The 18,140-nt window shown below is 36.0% G+C and overlaps 1 protein-coding gene across 1 annotated transcript; it reads left to right on the top strand.

Annotated features, from left to right (window-relative positions):
- The first annotated feature begins 1,700 nt into the window (after positions 1–1,700).
- LOC132635548 (catechol oxidase B, chloroplastic) lies at positions 1,701–3,629 on the top strand. The gene has a single exon (XM_060351977.1). The coding sequence runs from the start codon at positions 1,729–1,731 to the stop codon at positions 3,484–3,486; it is 1,758 nt and encodes a 585-aa protein (XP_060207960.1). The 5' UTR covers positions 1,701–1,728; the 3' UTR covers positions 3,487–3,629.
- Positions 3,630–18,140: the final 14,511 nt, after the last annotated feature.

Genomic DNA, 18,140 nt, shown 5'->3' with positions numbered 1-18,140 from the left:
TTTTGCAAATCGTGTACATGTACACGATTTAACTCATCCCATGTCAATGAATTCAATGAGCAATTTTAGTTTAATTCAATGAGCAATATCTCACGTCAATGAAACTGTAACAATAACTTTTATGCCTTTAGCTAAACATTTAATCACTTTGTACAATAAACAAATTGCTATTGCTCCCTCCGTCTCAAATTATTTGTCGTGGCTACTAAAAGTAGTTGTCTCAAATTAATTATCGTTTTAGAAGTTCAAGACAAAATTAATTAATTTTTTTTCATTTTACCCTTTGTAAAATTTTGTCATTAATGGAGATGGCATACATATATAAGAGTAAACATCTAATGAACATAAATTATATTTTAGATATAAATAAGGGTAAAGTAGTCAAGACTCCCTCCTAATTAACATTTCTTAAGAGACGTGTAAAATAAAAAAGCGATAAATAATTTGAGACGGAGGGAGCATCATATTTCATTATTCAAACATGTATAGTATAGTTAACTATCGATCAATTCAAAACTATTTTAGCTTTAATATGATTTTGAAAGGATAATTTTTTTCCTGATGAAATAGCGAGTACAAGAAGTCCACCTTCTATATCATATTAAAGCTAAAATAGTTTTGTAATTGATCGATAGTTAACTATACATGTTTGAATAATGAAATATAATGCTCCCTCCGTTTCAAATTATTTATCGTTTTTTATTTTATACGACTCTTAAGAAATGTTAATTAGGAGGGAGTCTTGACTACTTTACCCTTATTTATATCTAAATTATAATTTATCTTCATTAAATGTTGACTCTCATATATGCATGTCATCTTCATTAATAACAAAATTTTACTAAGGGTAAAATGGAAAAAAAAAAATTAATTTTGTGTTGAACTTTTAAAACGATAAATAATTTGAGACAACTATTTTTAATAGCCACGACAAATAATTTGAGACGGAGGGAGTAATAGCAATTTGTTTATTGTACAAATAATAGCAATTTGTTTATTGTACAAAGTGATTAAATGTTTAGCTAAAGGCATAAAAGTTATTGTTACAGCTTCATTGACGTGGGATATTGCTCATTGAATTAAACTAAAATTGCTCATTGAATTCATTGACGTGGGATGAGTTAACTCGTGTACATGTACACGATTTGCCAAAATTAATTTTGCAAATCGTGTACATCTACACGATTTGCAAAAAGAATTTTGCGCAAATCGTGTAGTGGGATACGATTTGCCCTTTAGTTTTTTTGTTTTTTTTTAAAACTTCACGGACGGAAAGACGGAAACAGTTAAAAAATGGGTAAATTGTGTAGGACTACACGATTAATCCATTTTGGTTTATTGCGTAGGCCACAAATTCTTTTAAAAAATTTGGTTCAAATTTGTGCCTTTTAAGCTCCGGACTCGTTCCAAACTTATGTCCAAACTGTGATTTGGAACCATGGTTTCAAACCATGGGTTGGCCAAACGCCTACTAAGTATCCTAATTCTGAATTTCTTCATTAGCTTATACCAGATCAAATATCCTTCATGCACATGTGGTCAGAAACGTGATAACCTTTTTTCTATTCTTTGTATGCACATTTACGTTTAGTCTTTCTCGCAATTATTCCTACTAAAAGATAAGATTTACAGTAAGCTCCATGTTTCACGTTTGTACAAGCCACCTTTACAAATTGTGTAGTATAAATAAAGGTTCAACCCTTCAAGCTAAAATCACTCATCCCGACAATGGCTTCTTCTACTACTACTCTACCATTATGCACCAACAAAACCCTCTCTTCTTCCTTCACCAACACATCTTTCGTAGCAAAACCCTCCCAGCTTTTCCTCCATGGAAGGCGTAGTCAAAGTTTCAAGGTTTCATGCAACGCCAACAACTCTGGCGAGCATGAAAAGAACCTTGATGGTGTTGATAGGAGAAATGTGCTTCTTGGTTTAGGAGGGCTCTATGGTGCTGCTAATCTTGCACCATTAGCCACTGCTTCTCCTATACCACCCCCTGATCTCAAATCTTGTAGTAGAGCTCATATAAATGACAAAGAGGAGGTGTCATACAGTTGTTGCCCTCCTAAACCTGAAGATTTGGACAGCGTTCCATATTACAAGTTCCCTTCTATGACTAAACTCCGTATCCGTCCGCCTGCTCATGCTGCCGATGAGGAGTACATTGCCAAGTACCAATTGGCCACTAGCCGAATGAGGGAACTTGACAAAGACCCTTTTGACCCTCTTGGGTTCAAGCAACAAGCCAATATCCATTGTGCTTACTGCAATGGTGCTTACAAAGTTGGTGGCAAAGAGTTGCAAGTGCACTTCTCTTGGCTTTTCTTTCCTTTCCATAGATGGTACTTGTACTTCTATGAGAGAATCTTGGGCTCTTTAATCAATGACCCAACATTTGGTTTGCCATATTGGAACTGGGACCATCCAAAGGGTATGCGTTTGCCTCCCATGTTCGATGTTCCAGGCTCTTCCCTTTATGACGAGAAACGTAACCAAAGTCACCGCAACGGAACCATAGTCGATCTTGGTCATTTCGGTGACGAGGTCCAAACAACTCAACTCCAAACGATGACTAATAACTTAACTCTAATGTACCGTCAAATGATAACTAATGCTCCATGCCCGTTGCTGTTCTTTGGTCAGCCTTACCCTCTGGGAACTGATCCAAGTCCAGGGATGGGAACTATTGAAAATATTCCTCATACTCCTATCCACATCTGGACCGGTGACAACCCTAGGCAGCCACATGGTGAGAATATGGGTAATTTCTACTCTGCTGGTTTAGACCCGGTTTTCTATTGCCACCATGCCAATGTGGACCGGATGTGGTCCGAGTGGAAACAAACCGGAGGCAAAAGAAGGGATCTGACACAAAAAGATTGGTTGAACTCAGAGTTCTTTTTCTACGATGAAAATCGCAACCCTTTCCGTGTGAAAGTCCGAGACTGTTTGGACACTAAAAAGATGGGGTATGATTACGCGCCAATGCCCACCCCATGGCGTAACTTTAAGCCAATAAGAAAGACCACAACAGGGAAAGTGAATACAGGTTCACTTCCACCAGCCAGCAAGGTATTCCCACTCGCGAAGCTGGACAGAGCCATTTCCTTTTCCATCAATAGGCCGGCTTCGTCAAGGACTTCACAGGAGAAAAATGAACAGGAGGAGATGCTGACATTCAACAAGATACAGTATGATGATAGCAAATATATAAGGTTCGATGTGTTCCTTAACGTGGACAAGACTGTGAATGCTGATGAGCTTGACAAGTCAGAGTTCGCGGGGAGCTATACTAGCTTGCCACATGTTCATGGAGATAATACGACTCATGTTACGAGTGTTACTTTCCAGCTGGCCATCACTGAACTGTTGGAGGACAATGGCCTGGAAGATGAAGACACTATTGCGGTAACTCTGGTTCCAAAGAAAGGTGGCGAAGGTATCTCCATTGACAGTGCGGAGATCAAGCTTGTGGAGTGTTAAGTCCTGGTGTGGTGGCTATGGTGCCAAAATTAAACTGCAGTGTGCGGTTTTGTTTTTATTTCTGTTAAAAATGTCAGCTATCTTTCTAGTTGTTGCTAGATCTGAAATAAAATATTTGCCTCCATGCAAATTTCTGTCATCAATCTCATTTCTTTATTCTGGGCTTAGTTTCGATGTCAAAATTCTATGGTGAAACAAAACGGCGTATGTATAATGAAACATGATCTAATCGTTGAATGGTAGAATTTAATCTAATGTATGATATTTTACGACTTAATTAGCCTTAAAATGACCAGTCCAAATATTAGTATGAAAACAGTGAATAACTTAAAAGGTCATTGAACTATAGCAAATGTCTCAATAAAGTTATTTATATTTGTTTTATATTAAAAATGTTATTCAAAGTTAGGTACCTATAAAGTCATTATATCCAAAAAATTAAAGAAATAATTACGTAAATCTCCCTAAGTTTAATTTTGTAACACTTTCTTCTTTTGTGGTTTACTCGCCTCTCTTATTTTTATTTTTTTATGATACTTTTTTTAACCTAATTATTATTAATATAAAAAATAATAATTTTACCTATTTGTCCTTTAGGATATTTTTTTAATTAACTTTGTAAATATTCTGCACTTAATTAACTCTCTGTTTCAATCTAATTAGCTGTAAACATTATGTTGTGCCTTAGGATATTTTCTTCTTTTTTTTTACGTTGTGCCTTAGGATATTTTCTTCTTTTTTTTTAATTAAATATAAGTGACTTTGGTGAGACATTTGCTATAGTTCAATGACTTTTTAAGTTATTCACTCTATGAAAACTTAAAAGAGATAATTTCATAGACCTCTTACTGTGTTTTATGATATTACCCTCACCTTTTAATTGTTTTGGTTATTTTGTAATAATTCTTCACCTATTTCTTACTAGTTGTTAATGTAAAATAATTCCAATTTGTTTAATTTACCCTTTTTTAATAGTGAACTATTCTTATTAATAATTTTATCAGAATAACCTCCAAACTTGTTGAACGAGAGTTCCAATGCTCCCATTTGCTCCAAATTTCCAAGTGCTAGCTATAGGGATGTAGTCTATTAGATTATTTTGTGAAATATTGAAACTATAAAGTAATTTGAAATCTCATATTGTCTCTGTTCGCACAAACTACGGGAAGTTGGCCAAAAGGCCATATTGAAAAGTTGCCAAAAGACTATAAGTGTTCAGAAACTGATGCTTTAGCCACCATTTATGATGTCAGCATGTTAGAGAACTACTGTGTCAAACCCTAACCTCAAAGTTTTAAAAATTACACTTTTCCCCCACAGCCCCAACATTTTTATTACCAGAAATAGAAATAAAAAATAAAATATTTCCCTCCAAAAGCTCTCGTTTTTTGCAGTTTTCAGACCATTTTTCCGGCGAAAATTTCGGCTTTACACCGGATAATCGGTCCCCAACGACGGAAAGCTTCCATAGTTCAGCCATTGCAAGTAAAATCTGGTAGAAATCGTTGAGAATGAGCTTTCCTCATTGCTGTAAAAACTCACTTTTTCGGCGAAAATTCCGACCTCATTCCATCAATTCTCCACTCAAATACCTCAGTTCGCAATTGGTAAGAGCTTTATCCCTGCTCTTTTTGGTTCTGCATCTGGTATATCTCTCCGCTCAGTAATAGACCACAATCATCAACGAGTCATCGACCAGGCATAGACCAAAGTCATAGTCTATTATATATTTTACTATGGCGTCGATTGCAGAATATATTATAGTAGGCGGTGATTACATGGGTGAATGGGAAGAGACCCCAAAATGTTGGAATTGGAATTCTGTGAGCAAGGTGACAGTGCCAGTTGTGGTGCGTTGCAATGTTACGTATAATGACTTGGTTACAAGTGTCATGGAAAGCAGGGAGTTAAATTGTGAGCCTAGAGACTTGCGCATTAGCTACATGATTAATAATGCTTTGCCCACCGGTGGAAAAAACCATCCTTCTTTTATAACAAATGATAGACAGGTGGTATTGTACATGCTTGATGTTGCTATTGATGGTTCTTGGCCTGTTTTAATAATAAATGTTGTTGAGAGGTCTCAGGTTGGTTCTACATCAGCAGCACCACCCCCACCCACAGACCCACCACTGCCACAGCCGCCAGCCGATGAAGCTTCAATACAACATGAGGGCATGAGTGATTATTTTATGGATATGGATGATCCTGATAGTGATGACGAAGAGTGTGATGGAAATGATAGGGGTGATAGGCAGCTACCAAGTGGTTCACAAAGCAACCACAACTTCAATGATGGAATTTTACTGTCGGCAAACATTTGAGAACAAAGAGTATTTAAAGGTTTTATTGAAGAAAGCTGCAAGACCTTGTTTTGTTTTAAACCAAATAAGAGTAACAACAAATATTATAAGGTGGAATGCACCTCTCCTGATTGTGGTTGGATGTTGTGGGCCAATAAGTACGACAACTCGGATAGGTTTCGCATTTATAAGTATGTTAGTGATCACACTTGCGGGGTTGAATACGTTATGAGCACTCATAAGCATGCCTCGGTAGTTGTCCTTGCATCAGTCTTGATGAATGACTATATTGACAACAAAGGACCAACGACAAAGGAAATCCAGAGGACGGTTTTCAGGGAGTTCCATTGCAAACTAAGCTATTGGTGTGTTGGAAGGCAGGTGTAACGGCTAAGAACATGGTTAGGGGGGACACCGGAGCACGAGTATGCTTACTTACCGGCTTATTCGACATGGTTGAAAATCTAAATCCAGGTTCCAGAATTTGCATTAGTCTTGATGATGCAGACAGGTTCAAATATTACTTCGTAGCTTACGGAGCTTGCATTTGACGATATAAACAAATGCGAAAGTTTATTGCCATTGACAGCACACATTTATATGGCAAGTATGAGGGTGTGTTGTTGTTCGCTGTCGCACAGGATACTGAGAACCATATCTATCCAATTGCTTTTTGCGTGGCGGACAAGGAGTGTGATGAATCTTGGACCTACTTTTTCGAGCAGCTGAGGTACATAATCGCCGATGAACCAGACTTGTGCATGATCTCTGATAGGCACAAGAGCATAGCCAACGATGTTTCCAAAATTTTTAAGCATGCTCACCATAAACTATGCATGAAGCATCTTGGGGATATCCTTTGAAAAAATTTCCAATGTGGAGATTCTCTTTATGTATACTATGATGCAGCAAAGGCATATGGTTACTAGGAATCAATGAACATTTTCAGCAATTAAGGGATAAATGCCCCTAAGCTGCTAATTGCCTCGAGTTTGATATTGAATTTGACAAGTGAAGCAGGGCATATTTTCCAGAAAATAGGTATGATGCATGACCACAAACATTGCTGAGTCGCTAAATCAATGTTGAGGGATGAAAGAGAGTACCCTGTGACTGCCTTAGTCACTTCCATTTCTAGGAGGTTTGCTGAAATTTTCAGGCAAAGGCGTGCAAATAGCAGCAGTTCAATCAATTTATTTGTGCCTTCGGCTGAAAAGACGCTAAGGGAAAATATGAATGAGGGTGACTCCTTGTTTGTCAATAATATAAACGGGAATACCAACGAGTTCACCGTAGTCGGCAGTGGCCTAACTGCCAAAGTCAAACTACTGAACAAAGCATGTACTTATAAAAAGTACGACTTGGTGAAATTGCTGCCCGCTCACGCGATGGCAACCTTGAGATTGAAGTACGGACCTGATTATGGCTCAAGTATCTACGAGTATTCCTCGCCCATGTATAAAGTTCAGTCTTACATTCTTGCATTTGGTGAAACTATTAATGTATTCCCTCCAGAGTTAGAAAGGGAAGTCCCAGAGAAGTATGCAAACATGTATATTCCTCCACCCCCTTACGATCCCAAACTTGGAAGGAAGAGAGTGAAGCGTATTCTTGGCATCGCGGAATCTTTCAAGTCCAAGGGAGCAAAGGGACGAGAAACAAGTGCTCGATTTTCAAGAGGGTTGTTCACAAGAAAATAACGTGTCGGTATTTGAGAGAGCGTCCCACTTTATTTTTTTTAATTTGAATATATTTTTATTGTATTAGTTCAATATTAATCAACTTTTTTTTTAGTCTATCATAGACTATATGTGGGTGTATAATAACCAATTCGTTGGTCTATAATGGTTCATAGTTAGTAAATTAATCCTCCTTTAGGAGATCTATACTCCCCAATTAAAACCCTTATCATGCGGAACTGAGTAGCGTAATGATTAAAGCTTTCATTAGTGAAAGTTGTAGATTGAAGCAGCTTTTGGGCTTTCATGTATGAAAGCTTTTAGATATTTTTGTTGTTTTGGTTGGGGGTTAAAATGAAATGAAATATATGGTTAATGTTCATATTTCTTGTGTTGTGTTTTTGTCACACCCCAAAACTCACTCTAGCCGTGACCAGCATCCGACGTCATGAACAACATTGGAAGAACCTAAACGACACAATAATAACACTTGAACCCGCCAGGTTCAATAGTTGCCTCCAGCAGTTCATAAAATAAATGTAACTGATCATTGAATATATGAATTAGATCAGCGGAAGTCTTTATAATTTGAATAACTCAACCAAACATGATAACGTGCCCAAAATAGTTACACAACAACTCTTCTTCTACCCACATTCGAATGTATACTAAGGAGCTTCTAGGAATAAGGAATAAATGTCTAACTCATCAGGACGCAACCCGGAAACTAATATAAATAAATGAAATTAAATAAATGGGGTGTCCCACGAATGAATGTGTGAGCTCACCAAATCAGCAGCAGCAACAAGTCCTTCCTAAACACTGTGAGTATCAAGAACCGCTCTTCTCCATTACCTAACATACCATAAAAAACAACAATAGTATGCCTGAGTACTTCGTACTCAGTGAATGTCTAAGGGTCAATAGTTACAAAACAATATATGATGAATAAAATTAATAAAAATGATATTAATGAATATCACAATTCAAACCCAGGAATAACGTAAGTCGACAACATTAAAGAGTCATGAAAGAATCCATCTACGAAAGACATATTAACTTAACTTTTTACCATTTACCATGCTAAGTATTTCACTTACGAATTCAATATCACCACAAACCACTCACAGGCAATAAGATACGAAACAAGCCACTCATAGGCAAACTAATCAATCAATCGATACTGCGGGTTAGGAAACCGCGGAGGCTAATCGTCCTCTGGACTAGCACAGCAATAGATACTCCAGGCTAGGAAGCAACATAGGTTAATTGTCCTCTGGATTATCACAGCTTGCCCATACAGGCCCAAACACCAACAAAATACAAATCATGGAATATTACCGAATCATCAATCATGGCTTAGAGCCGAATCTCACTTCTCAAGTCATCATCTCAAAATAGAGGCATTTCAAGTCATAACTGATTTAGAATCTTATTCAAATATCTTATTCAATTTCAAGTTCAAGAAACCCATTCAACAACAAAACAAGTTTAAGGTCCAACCTTTAGAAGATTAAGTTCAATCATCCAATAATGGGAAAAGCGAGTTTCACAAAGTAGTATAGTTCGTATAAAGTTCGATGCGGGCTTGACCCTACATACGCATGACCCTGTCTAGAAGAAATCATCTTTAATTCCAGAATAAATTCCACCAAACAAGAGTTATAACTTAAACAAACAATCAAGGAAAGATTCTCAAATACAATTCATGCTTTCACAATATAAGCGTACTTCACAAGTAGACATAATTGAATAGATGATTTTTGGAATATAGACATACTTCAAGAAAGATTTTCAAGAAAATCTAGACATACATGAAAAGACGAAATTTGAAATATAGAAATACAAATCACCCTCATAGTCCAAAGGATTTTTAAAAGAGACATACAAATCATCTTTATAGTCCACTTGTCATTACAGATCATTATGCCATATTGAAAGAATAAGTCATTCCAACCAATGTTTTGAAAACATATAACTTCTTTACGAAAGATTTCATGTCCTAATTCATCAATGAGAATATCATTACTAACCCTTAACCATCATTATTAAGCATCTCTTATAGAGGAAAACATTCTTAATATCACATACATATATAGGATTTTTTGCAATCTAGGTTTAATGTGGGTTTGTCCCCTCACACACATTAAAACCCACTTAGACATGAATTGGAGTTCAAGAAACATAAAAAAAATTACTTTTCCTTTCATTCATTAAAGAATCTTGAATAAAATTTATACTTTCAACAATAGTTTCAAAAGTTATTTTCATTCAAAATAAGTTTTCAAAAGAGAGACATACCTTAATTTGTTAAAAAAGGTTTAACAATTCACTTTTCTAATGAAGAACACCCAAACCCTACATTTTGGTCACAAGAATCATGGGTTTGATGTTAGAATGAATTAGTAATGTTAAGGATGTCCTTACCTTTGATTTGAAGACTTGGAGGACTGATTTTCATCCTTAGGGTTGTTTAGAAAGTGGAGGAATAAACAAAACAAGTGTCTTATTTATATTTTTCTGGTGAAAACAGACCAGAGGACGCCCCCGAAGGACGGACTGTCCTTAGTGTTACGGACCGTGGTTTGGACCGTCCTTTAGTGGAAATTTCCAGAGAGTTTTGGTGATTTTTGAGATGTTACGGTGCCATGTTACGGCCCGTAACACGTGTTACGGTCCGTAACGTCTCACCGTAACACAGGCCAAATTTTTAGCGAAGACAGGCTTCAGTAAAACGGGCATAACTTTTTGTACGTAAATTTTCTTAAGCTGGGAGACCTACCGTTGGAAATCTATTTCAAAGATATACAACTTTCATCAAGGAAGTTTTTCCAAATTCACAACACATTTTTATGAAAATCGCCCAGAAGAAAGACCTACTAAAACTTAGGCGAATTTAAGAGTCCTTAAGAACTTCAATTGTTGGTTTGACTTCAAAACGACCATCTTCCACCCGAATTCATCAAGAATGGATTCATATAGATATAATATCATCTTAACAGTAGATTTTTACATATTCACACCTAACCTAAATTTACGGAGTGTTACAGTTTTATTTATGTCCTTTTCTGATTTTTGAATTTGTTTTCTAACCATAGAAATAAAGCTAAGTGTGTTGGGTCTATTAATAGACATAACTCATAAAAAACGACTAAGATCTACAACTACTCATTGACATGATCTATGATGGACCTTTAAGGTTGATTATAAACCACGAGAATAAAGTTGACTATTGGAACGAGAAGCTTGCCAAATTTGCACAAGTCCAACAGACCAAAACAAAATGAACCACAAACCCCAAATCTGAAAAAAGCCAAAAATAAATAAAAAGACTTGATACTGTTTAAACATTATAATAACACTTTAATACATCATATTAAAGTCTCCATCCCTTAGACACATGATCAAAATAGTTTTAGGAAACCTAATGGTCCTTAAATCACTAATATTAGTCTAAAAAAGCTAAAAAAAATAAAAATAAAAAAATAAAAAGACTTGATACTATTTAAATATTATAATAATACTTTAATACATCATATAAGAGTCCTCATCTATTAGACACATGATCAAAATAGTTTTAGGAAACCTAATGGTCCTTAAATCACTGGTATTAGCTTAAAAAAGCCAAAAATAAATAAAAAGACTTGATACTATTTAAATATTATAATAACACTTTAATACATTATATGAGAGTCCCCACCAATTAGACACATGATCCAAAGAGTTTAAGCACAAGTAATAGTAATCATATCACTACTATCCAATTAGTCTAACAATAAGTTATTGTTCTCAAAGCACAACCTTGTTCTAAGCACAACATTACCTGTGCTTAAGGCCTTTTGATCATGTGTCTAATTGGTGGGACTCTCATATGATGTATTAGAGTATTATTATAATTTTTAAATAGTATCAAGTCTTTTTATTTATTTTATTTTATTTATTTATTGGCTTTTTTGGACTAATATTAGTGATTTAAGGACCATTAAGTGTCCTAAAACTATTTTGATCATGTGTCTAATGTATGGGGACTATAATATGATGTATTAAAGTGTTATTATAATGTTTAAATAGTATCAAGTCTTTTTATTTATTTTTGGCTTTTTAAAGATTTGGTTCATTTTTATTTATTTATTTGATCTGTTGCACTTGTGCATATTTAGCAAGCTTCTCGTAGTTTATAATCAACCTTAAAGGTCCATCATAGATCGTGTCAATGAGTAATTATAGATCATAGTCATTTACTATAGTTATGTTTATTAATAGACCCGACACACTTAGCTTTATTTCGACCGTCAAGCCATGTATTTATTACAACGGTAATAAAATAAAATATTCGTAAATTTAAAACGGTAAAAATACACCCTTACTTATATAAAACTGACTCAAAATTCAAACACCTCCATTGTCTCTTTTGTTGATCAAACGCCTCCATAGTCTCTTTTCTTGATCAAACTCCACCATTATCTTTTTTCTTAATCAAAACACCCAAAATGTCAAAGCTATCTGAAACATCTCAACCACAAGATGCCGACATTTGTTTCTGCGGTGAATACACTGTCTTGAAGACATCACGCACCCCAAAGAATCCAGGTTGCAGATTCTTTAACTGTGCAGTTGGAACTGTAAGTTTCTAATTCAAAATGTATGCATTTTTTATGTGGTTTCAGGACAAAAAACTCTAATTGATTGCTGCTTTGTTTCAGAATTATGATGGCTGCGACTATTTCAGTTTTATTGATCAGACCCCCCAACAAAACGCCAAAAAAACACTCAAAGGAGCCCATGACCTAGCAGGAGCCCAGGTGAACCTGAGACACCAACATCAATAGGCTTAACTGCAAAATAGGCTCAAAGAATCTTTAGAGAACAAGAAATTACTTCAGTTGGTATTTAGAGAATCTGAAGAAAAGAAGAATAACTTGAAAGTTACGTTGAGAGAAGCTGAAATTGAGAGGGATGAAGTAAAACAGAGGTTGATGATGGCTGAAGAGAAAGAGAGTAGGCTCTTTTTTTTAAACTTAAATCTTCATTTTATTATAACCCGGAGAGCAAAAGGGGATAGTTACAAGTAACCATCCTGCACAGAATGACAGACCATTCGTGAATATTTATAGAGGTTTTCTCCTAAACCTGTCAGATCTCAAAAGAATATTTTGAACAAATAATGAATCTTCATCATTTGTGAGATTCACCATTTGTTCTATACACTTTAGCCAATACCTACATTCTTTTTCCTAATCCTGAAATTGGCCATACCACTCTTGTGCAGTTTATAAGCACTAATAGCAGTCCTAGGTAAGTGTCAAGGGTCTTGAAAGACACCATTTAGACATTTAACGGACCCTTCGTTGGAAAGAATATCTACTACAGAGTTAGTGTCACGACCCAACCCCGTAGGCCGCGACTAGTGTCCGTGCTGGACACCGTACGTACCCAATAACCCAAACCGGTATGTAAGCAGAATATACACATACAGAAGTCGAATGGCGTTAGTAATTGTCGTAGTAAAACAGATATAGCACGTGGAAGCCGATAAGGCTATCATAAAACATAGCATCCCAAAACATATACACAACCCACATGTATGTCTACAGACCTCTACAGAACACATCAGACTCATAAGACGGGACAGGGCCCCGTCGTACCCCTGAATAGCATACATATGTACAATGGCAAAAGACTGTACCAAAATGTAGGCTCTGAACAATAGAGCACTCCAAGATAGCAGAATATAGTCCTAAGCAGGCGGATCAGCAAATCTGTCGTCTGTACCTGCGCGGCATGAAACGCAGCCCCCGAAGAAAGGGGGTTAGTACGGAAAATGTACTGAATATGTAAAGCACGGAACGTAGTAAACAAAGTCATAACCGAAGCAGAAGGTACAGAAAATGAACGGAATATCCAAAATAGCAAAATGCTGACCATAAAGCATAAATAGTGCATGCAGAAAACATATGTCATATCTGGTCCCATTACGGGACTGGGTAAACAGAACGTGGTCGCCACCCCGACACTGGCGCCACAACACAGCATAACTCCAGAGTAGGGAATAACTCCGTAACATATCATATCATATCATATCAGAATGTGCACATGTCAAACATATCAGATGGCCATATCATATCATATCATCATATATCAGAATATGTGTATATGGCACAGCATACTCCACAACCCATGTACATGTATACCTGCCTCCTCACATCGAGGTGCGGCGAACAATGCTGTGGAATACGCGTGATAACATATCCTGGCCCGGGCTCAGTGAAGGAAACATTGAGGCATCCACGAATGGAGTAGTGAGAAACTAATGCAATATAAAATATAACACATTTACGGAGACTCAATAGCATAATTCAGATGACAAACCATATAAAGAAACTAAACGGTAATCATAGCGTATGCCTTACGGATGTCACAATGGTTTATGTCAAAATAAGCTTCTGAAATCGTTTTCATGTTTCAAAATACGTTGTGGGACTTACGAAATATTTCAAAGCAACTGTCGTATAGTAGTTAGAAAAGTAGCCAAGAGTTTCCTTTGAATTCCACTTCAAAATAAGCCAAACGGAACAAATCAGAAAAATCCGGGAATAGTGGACCCACCTGGGATCAAATGAGGTGGCGTACATAATTTACGTATGTTACACTTCATAACATCACTTATGAGAGTTTTAAAGTAGTCGGGTCCTATTTGTGCAATTTCTAGATGTTTAGGCAATTTTTCCAACTATTCATAACATATTCAATTCAATTCTACTGAATGAAAAAGGAGCAAATTTAGGTGCGGATTTCTAAGAGTAGAGTCGTCCCCAAGGCTCGTATCCAAGCCTATAATACCTAGGACATGCCAAGAGAAGATAGGTAAAGCTTTACATACCTCATTCGCTCCTTACGCTTCTCCAAATTCAAATCCCGTTTCGTCCAAAATCTACAATTGGTCATATTTACCAAATATTAATCATAAGGCTTTAAGAATCCAATCTTAATCAATTCTTGTCTACAGAAATTTGGGCAGCATCTCCCCTATATATACAACATCCCCGAGATTTAACTCGGCTCAAATATCAACAACCATACCAACAACAATACCAATAATCATCAGCAATCGATTAGAAACGCATTCTATCATAAATTGTCTTCTTTTCCATACAGTGCAACAACTTCCAATTCAACTTTGCACTTTCAAATCAATATCAACATTTCCACATTCATACACTAATTTAAGATCATTCAAACATAAGCCAAGAATATTCCAAGCCATATATCCAATATTCAACAATTCCATATTCCACCCAAAGTTCCTACATATGCAACAAAATCATCACAACACATTTTCTACTTACAAATTCATAACCAACAACAATAATCCACACTTTAACAACTTCATTTCCATAATATCATAAGGTCATACTAAAATTACATAATCTTCTACAATCAACTTCAATGCCAAATTAAACCATTTAGCCTTCATTTACATTATAAGGATCACAACAACGCAACTAACATATTAAACAACATTAGTTCATTTCCATCTCTATCTCCACACCACACGGCCATAATTCCCACTTCCAACTTCAACCAAATTCATTTACTAATCAAGATCACTCTAATACAATTCGGAAGCATTTTATATTATTTTACAAAATATTTACAAAATATACAAAAATTCCACCAAAACCAGAATTCATCCGAAACCTCTAATCTTCAACATAAATATTCATAACACATTTCCATCCTCCAATTTCACTAACAATAATCATAATTTGCACCTTAACAATTTCATTTTCATAATTACATAAATCTACCATAAAATCACAAAACTTTCCATAACAACTTAACAACCAATCTTTCATGCTAATATGGACTTACATCCCTCCAAATCCACCAACTAACATGATAATTCACATTTAGAACTTAACTTCCATAATTACATAAAAACTACATTAAATCACATAATTTCCTATAATCATTTTCAACAATTTTCCTTACCAACTTGAACCATTTTCTTCCATTTCCATTACAAGGCTTCAACAACACAATTAACATAACAAATAAAATTTATTCATTCTTCTCCATCACAACACCACACAGCTACACACACATATATATATCCACAACACACAAATTTCATACTCTCATTCATTTCCACATACCATAACATATATAATCCTTCCATAACATAATAAGAACATGAAATTCTTACCTTTTCTTCAATTTTCCACTTGTCGCAAACGTAGTTTTCTCGCTTAACTAATTATACCACGTTGAAGAGCGCCTTGAACTTAGTAGAAATACATGAAGAAACAATTTTTTGGATCAAGATTGAAGAGCTTGAATTTTTTTTTTCTTTCTCTTCTTGCTCTAGCCGAACCCCCCCCCCCCCCCCCCCTTTCTTCTTTTTTTTCAATTCTTTTTGTGTTCTTGATTGTTCTTGAATCTTCATAAAATGAAGACTTGGTGCCCTTTTATTATTCTTATCGCATGGATTAAATTAATATGGGGTTGGGCCATTTATTTCCTCCATGGCCGGCCATCCTCTCCATTTGGGCCTTATTTTCTCTTTTTTTTTTTGGGCCTAACCCGGTTGGTCCCGAGTTGGGTCTAGCCCACTGACCTTTCGACCTTAAAACGTCCATATATCCTTGTACCGACATCACCTTGGAACACACGACCTATGGTTGGAAAGTTAATTCAATTATCTACAACTTCTATTTCTTGGTATTTTTCCAAATTCCAAACTTATAATACCGTTTTTGCCCCACAAAGTCAGGTCACCCGAAAACGTTTTCTTAAAAATATTCGTTTGGAGGGCTTCCACTTTGATTTGGCCCAAGAGTCCTTCATGAGTTGTGTTTAACTTTACATATGTGATTCATATAACTTGTCACATGTTTCAAAAAAAAAAACTCGATGTGTGGGCCCCACCTCAGCTTACTAATAATCCGACGTTCAAAAATACAGGATATAACAGTTATCCTCTCTATAGCAATGATGGGCTACTCCTTCTAACATGTTTAATCTACTCCGAATGCCTTTTATCTTGTGCTGGAATTTCCATGAAGGTTTACTTGTCTCTATTATCATGTCACTATAAGTTTTGAATCCATCTCTAATATGCCATTGTTCAGTCCTAGAGTCGAGCAATAATAGAGTCCAATTTGAGCAGCCTTTATTTTTGCTTCATTGTATTCAATGGACTCTGTGAAAGCCAAGATCATTCTTCTTTCATGGTCTCCGATTATCCCACCTGCTCCAGCCTTCTTCTTTTTCTTTATAGAGCTTCCATCAGTGTCGATTTTGACTTGTAGTCCTTGTGGTTTGCTCCAATAAACTGGAAAAAGGCTAACTGGTGTTGAGTAGTTATCTGCAAGAACACATATATCTATCCAAGCCAAGTGAAGTTTAACCTGGGTAAAGTGTTTATATAACAAGATTTTGACTTGAAAATTCACATGGTATATAATATTATTGATAGAGTAAGACTTCTGTCCATACCTACTGGCACCCCTCCTCTTCCAAAGTTCCCAATTAATATACGTAGGAAGTATGTTACATATAATCTTATGTAGAGCATTAGATCTTTCTGTTGCCTACCAGCTCCACATTAATTGATTCATAGAACCTCTCTATATTTTTATAGCCATGGGATTTGCAAAGAATCTCCAAATTTTCTCGGCCACTTCACCCTTCATGAACACATGATCAACAGTCTCATTTTGTGGATTAGCACAACAGTTGCATCTGGATGCCATCTGTTGTCCAAACCTTGCCATCATATCATCTAAAGGCAGCTTTCTCTTTATCATTCTCCAGTTAAGGAAAGCAATTTTGAAAGGAATACCTTTGTGCCAGAGATGCTTAGAAGTGTCATTTTTGTTTTTCTTGTCCCTGGTGATTTCTCTAGCAGAAGCAGTAGAGAAATTTCCATCATCTGTGATGGCCCAAATACAAGAGTCTGGCAGATTGTGATCAGCAATGTGGATTTTCAAAATGAGACTTTGTAAATTTGGAGGCACAGCCACCTCAAGCTTACTAATGTCCCAGCCTCTATTGATGATGAACTCTTTAACAAGAGTATTTCCTGGTTTAGGGCCAGGTTCAAGAAGCTTGGCTAGAGATCCTAGGACAGTCCAGTTGTCCCACCAAAACATAGATGAGCCAAAATTAATTTTCCGATACGTATGTGGCTCAGCAACTTCCCTGCAGTCAAGCAATTCTTTCCAACTTTGTGATTGACCTGAACACCAAACTCTAGCAACAACATTAGTTCTAATATAGTATTTTGACCTTAGAAAATCAGACCAAAAACTTTTTTGGGTTCTAAATCTTCACCATCTTTTAAGGATAAAAGCGCTTTGAATATCTTTAAGAGCTTTGAAGCCTAAGCCTTCTTCATCTTTTGGATAACAAAGGTTATGACAAGCGCTCCAGTGGTACTTGTTTTTTCCTTTATGTTGACCCCAAAAAGTTTGCAAAATATTTTTCAATTTGTTTCAAAACAGTTTTAGGAGGAGATATAGCAGCCAACAAATGTAAAGTTTGTAATTGAAGAACTTGCTGAATAATGATAGCTTTGCCTCCATATGACAATAGATTACCTTGCCAACCACCAATTCTCTTAAGGATTTTAGTAGTTTTGTCAGCAAAGTATTGGATCTTCTTTCTACCA

This window comes from Lycium barbarum, chromosome 4 (assembly GCF_019175385.1).
Source record: "Lycium barbarum isolate Lr01 chromosome 4, ASM1917538v2, whole genome shotgun sequence".
NCBI classification, from domain to species: domain Eukaryota; kingdom Viridiplantae; phylum Streptophyta; class Magnoliopsida; order Solanales; family Solanaceae; genus Lycium; species Lycium barbarum.
This window is presented reverse-complemented; position numbering and strand designations above follow the sequence as displayed.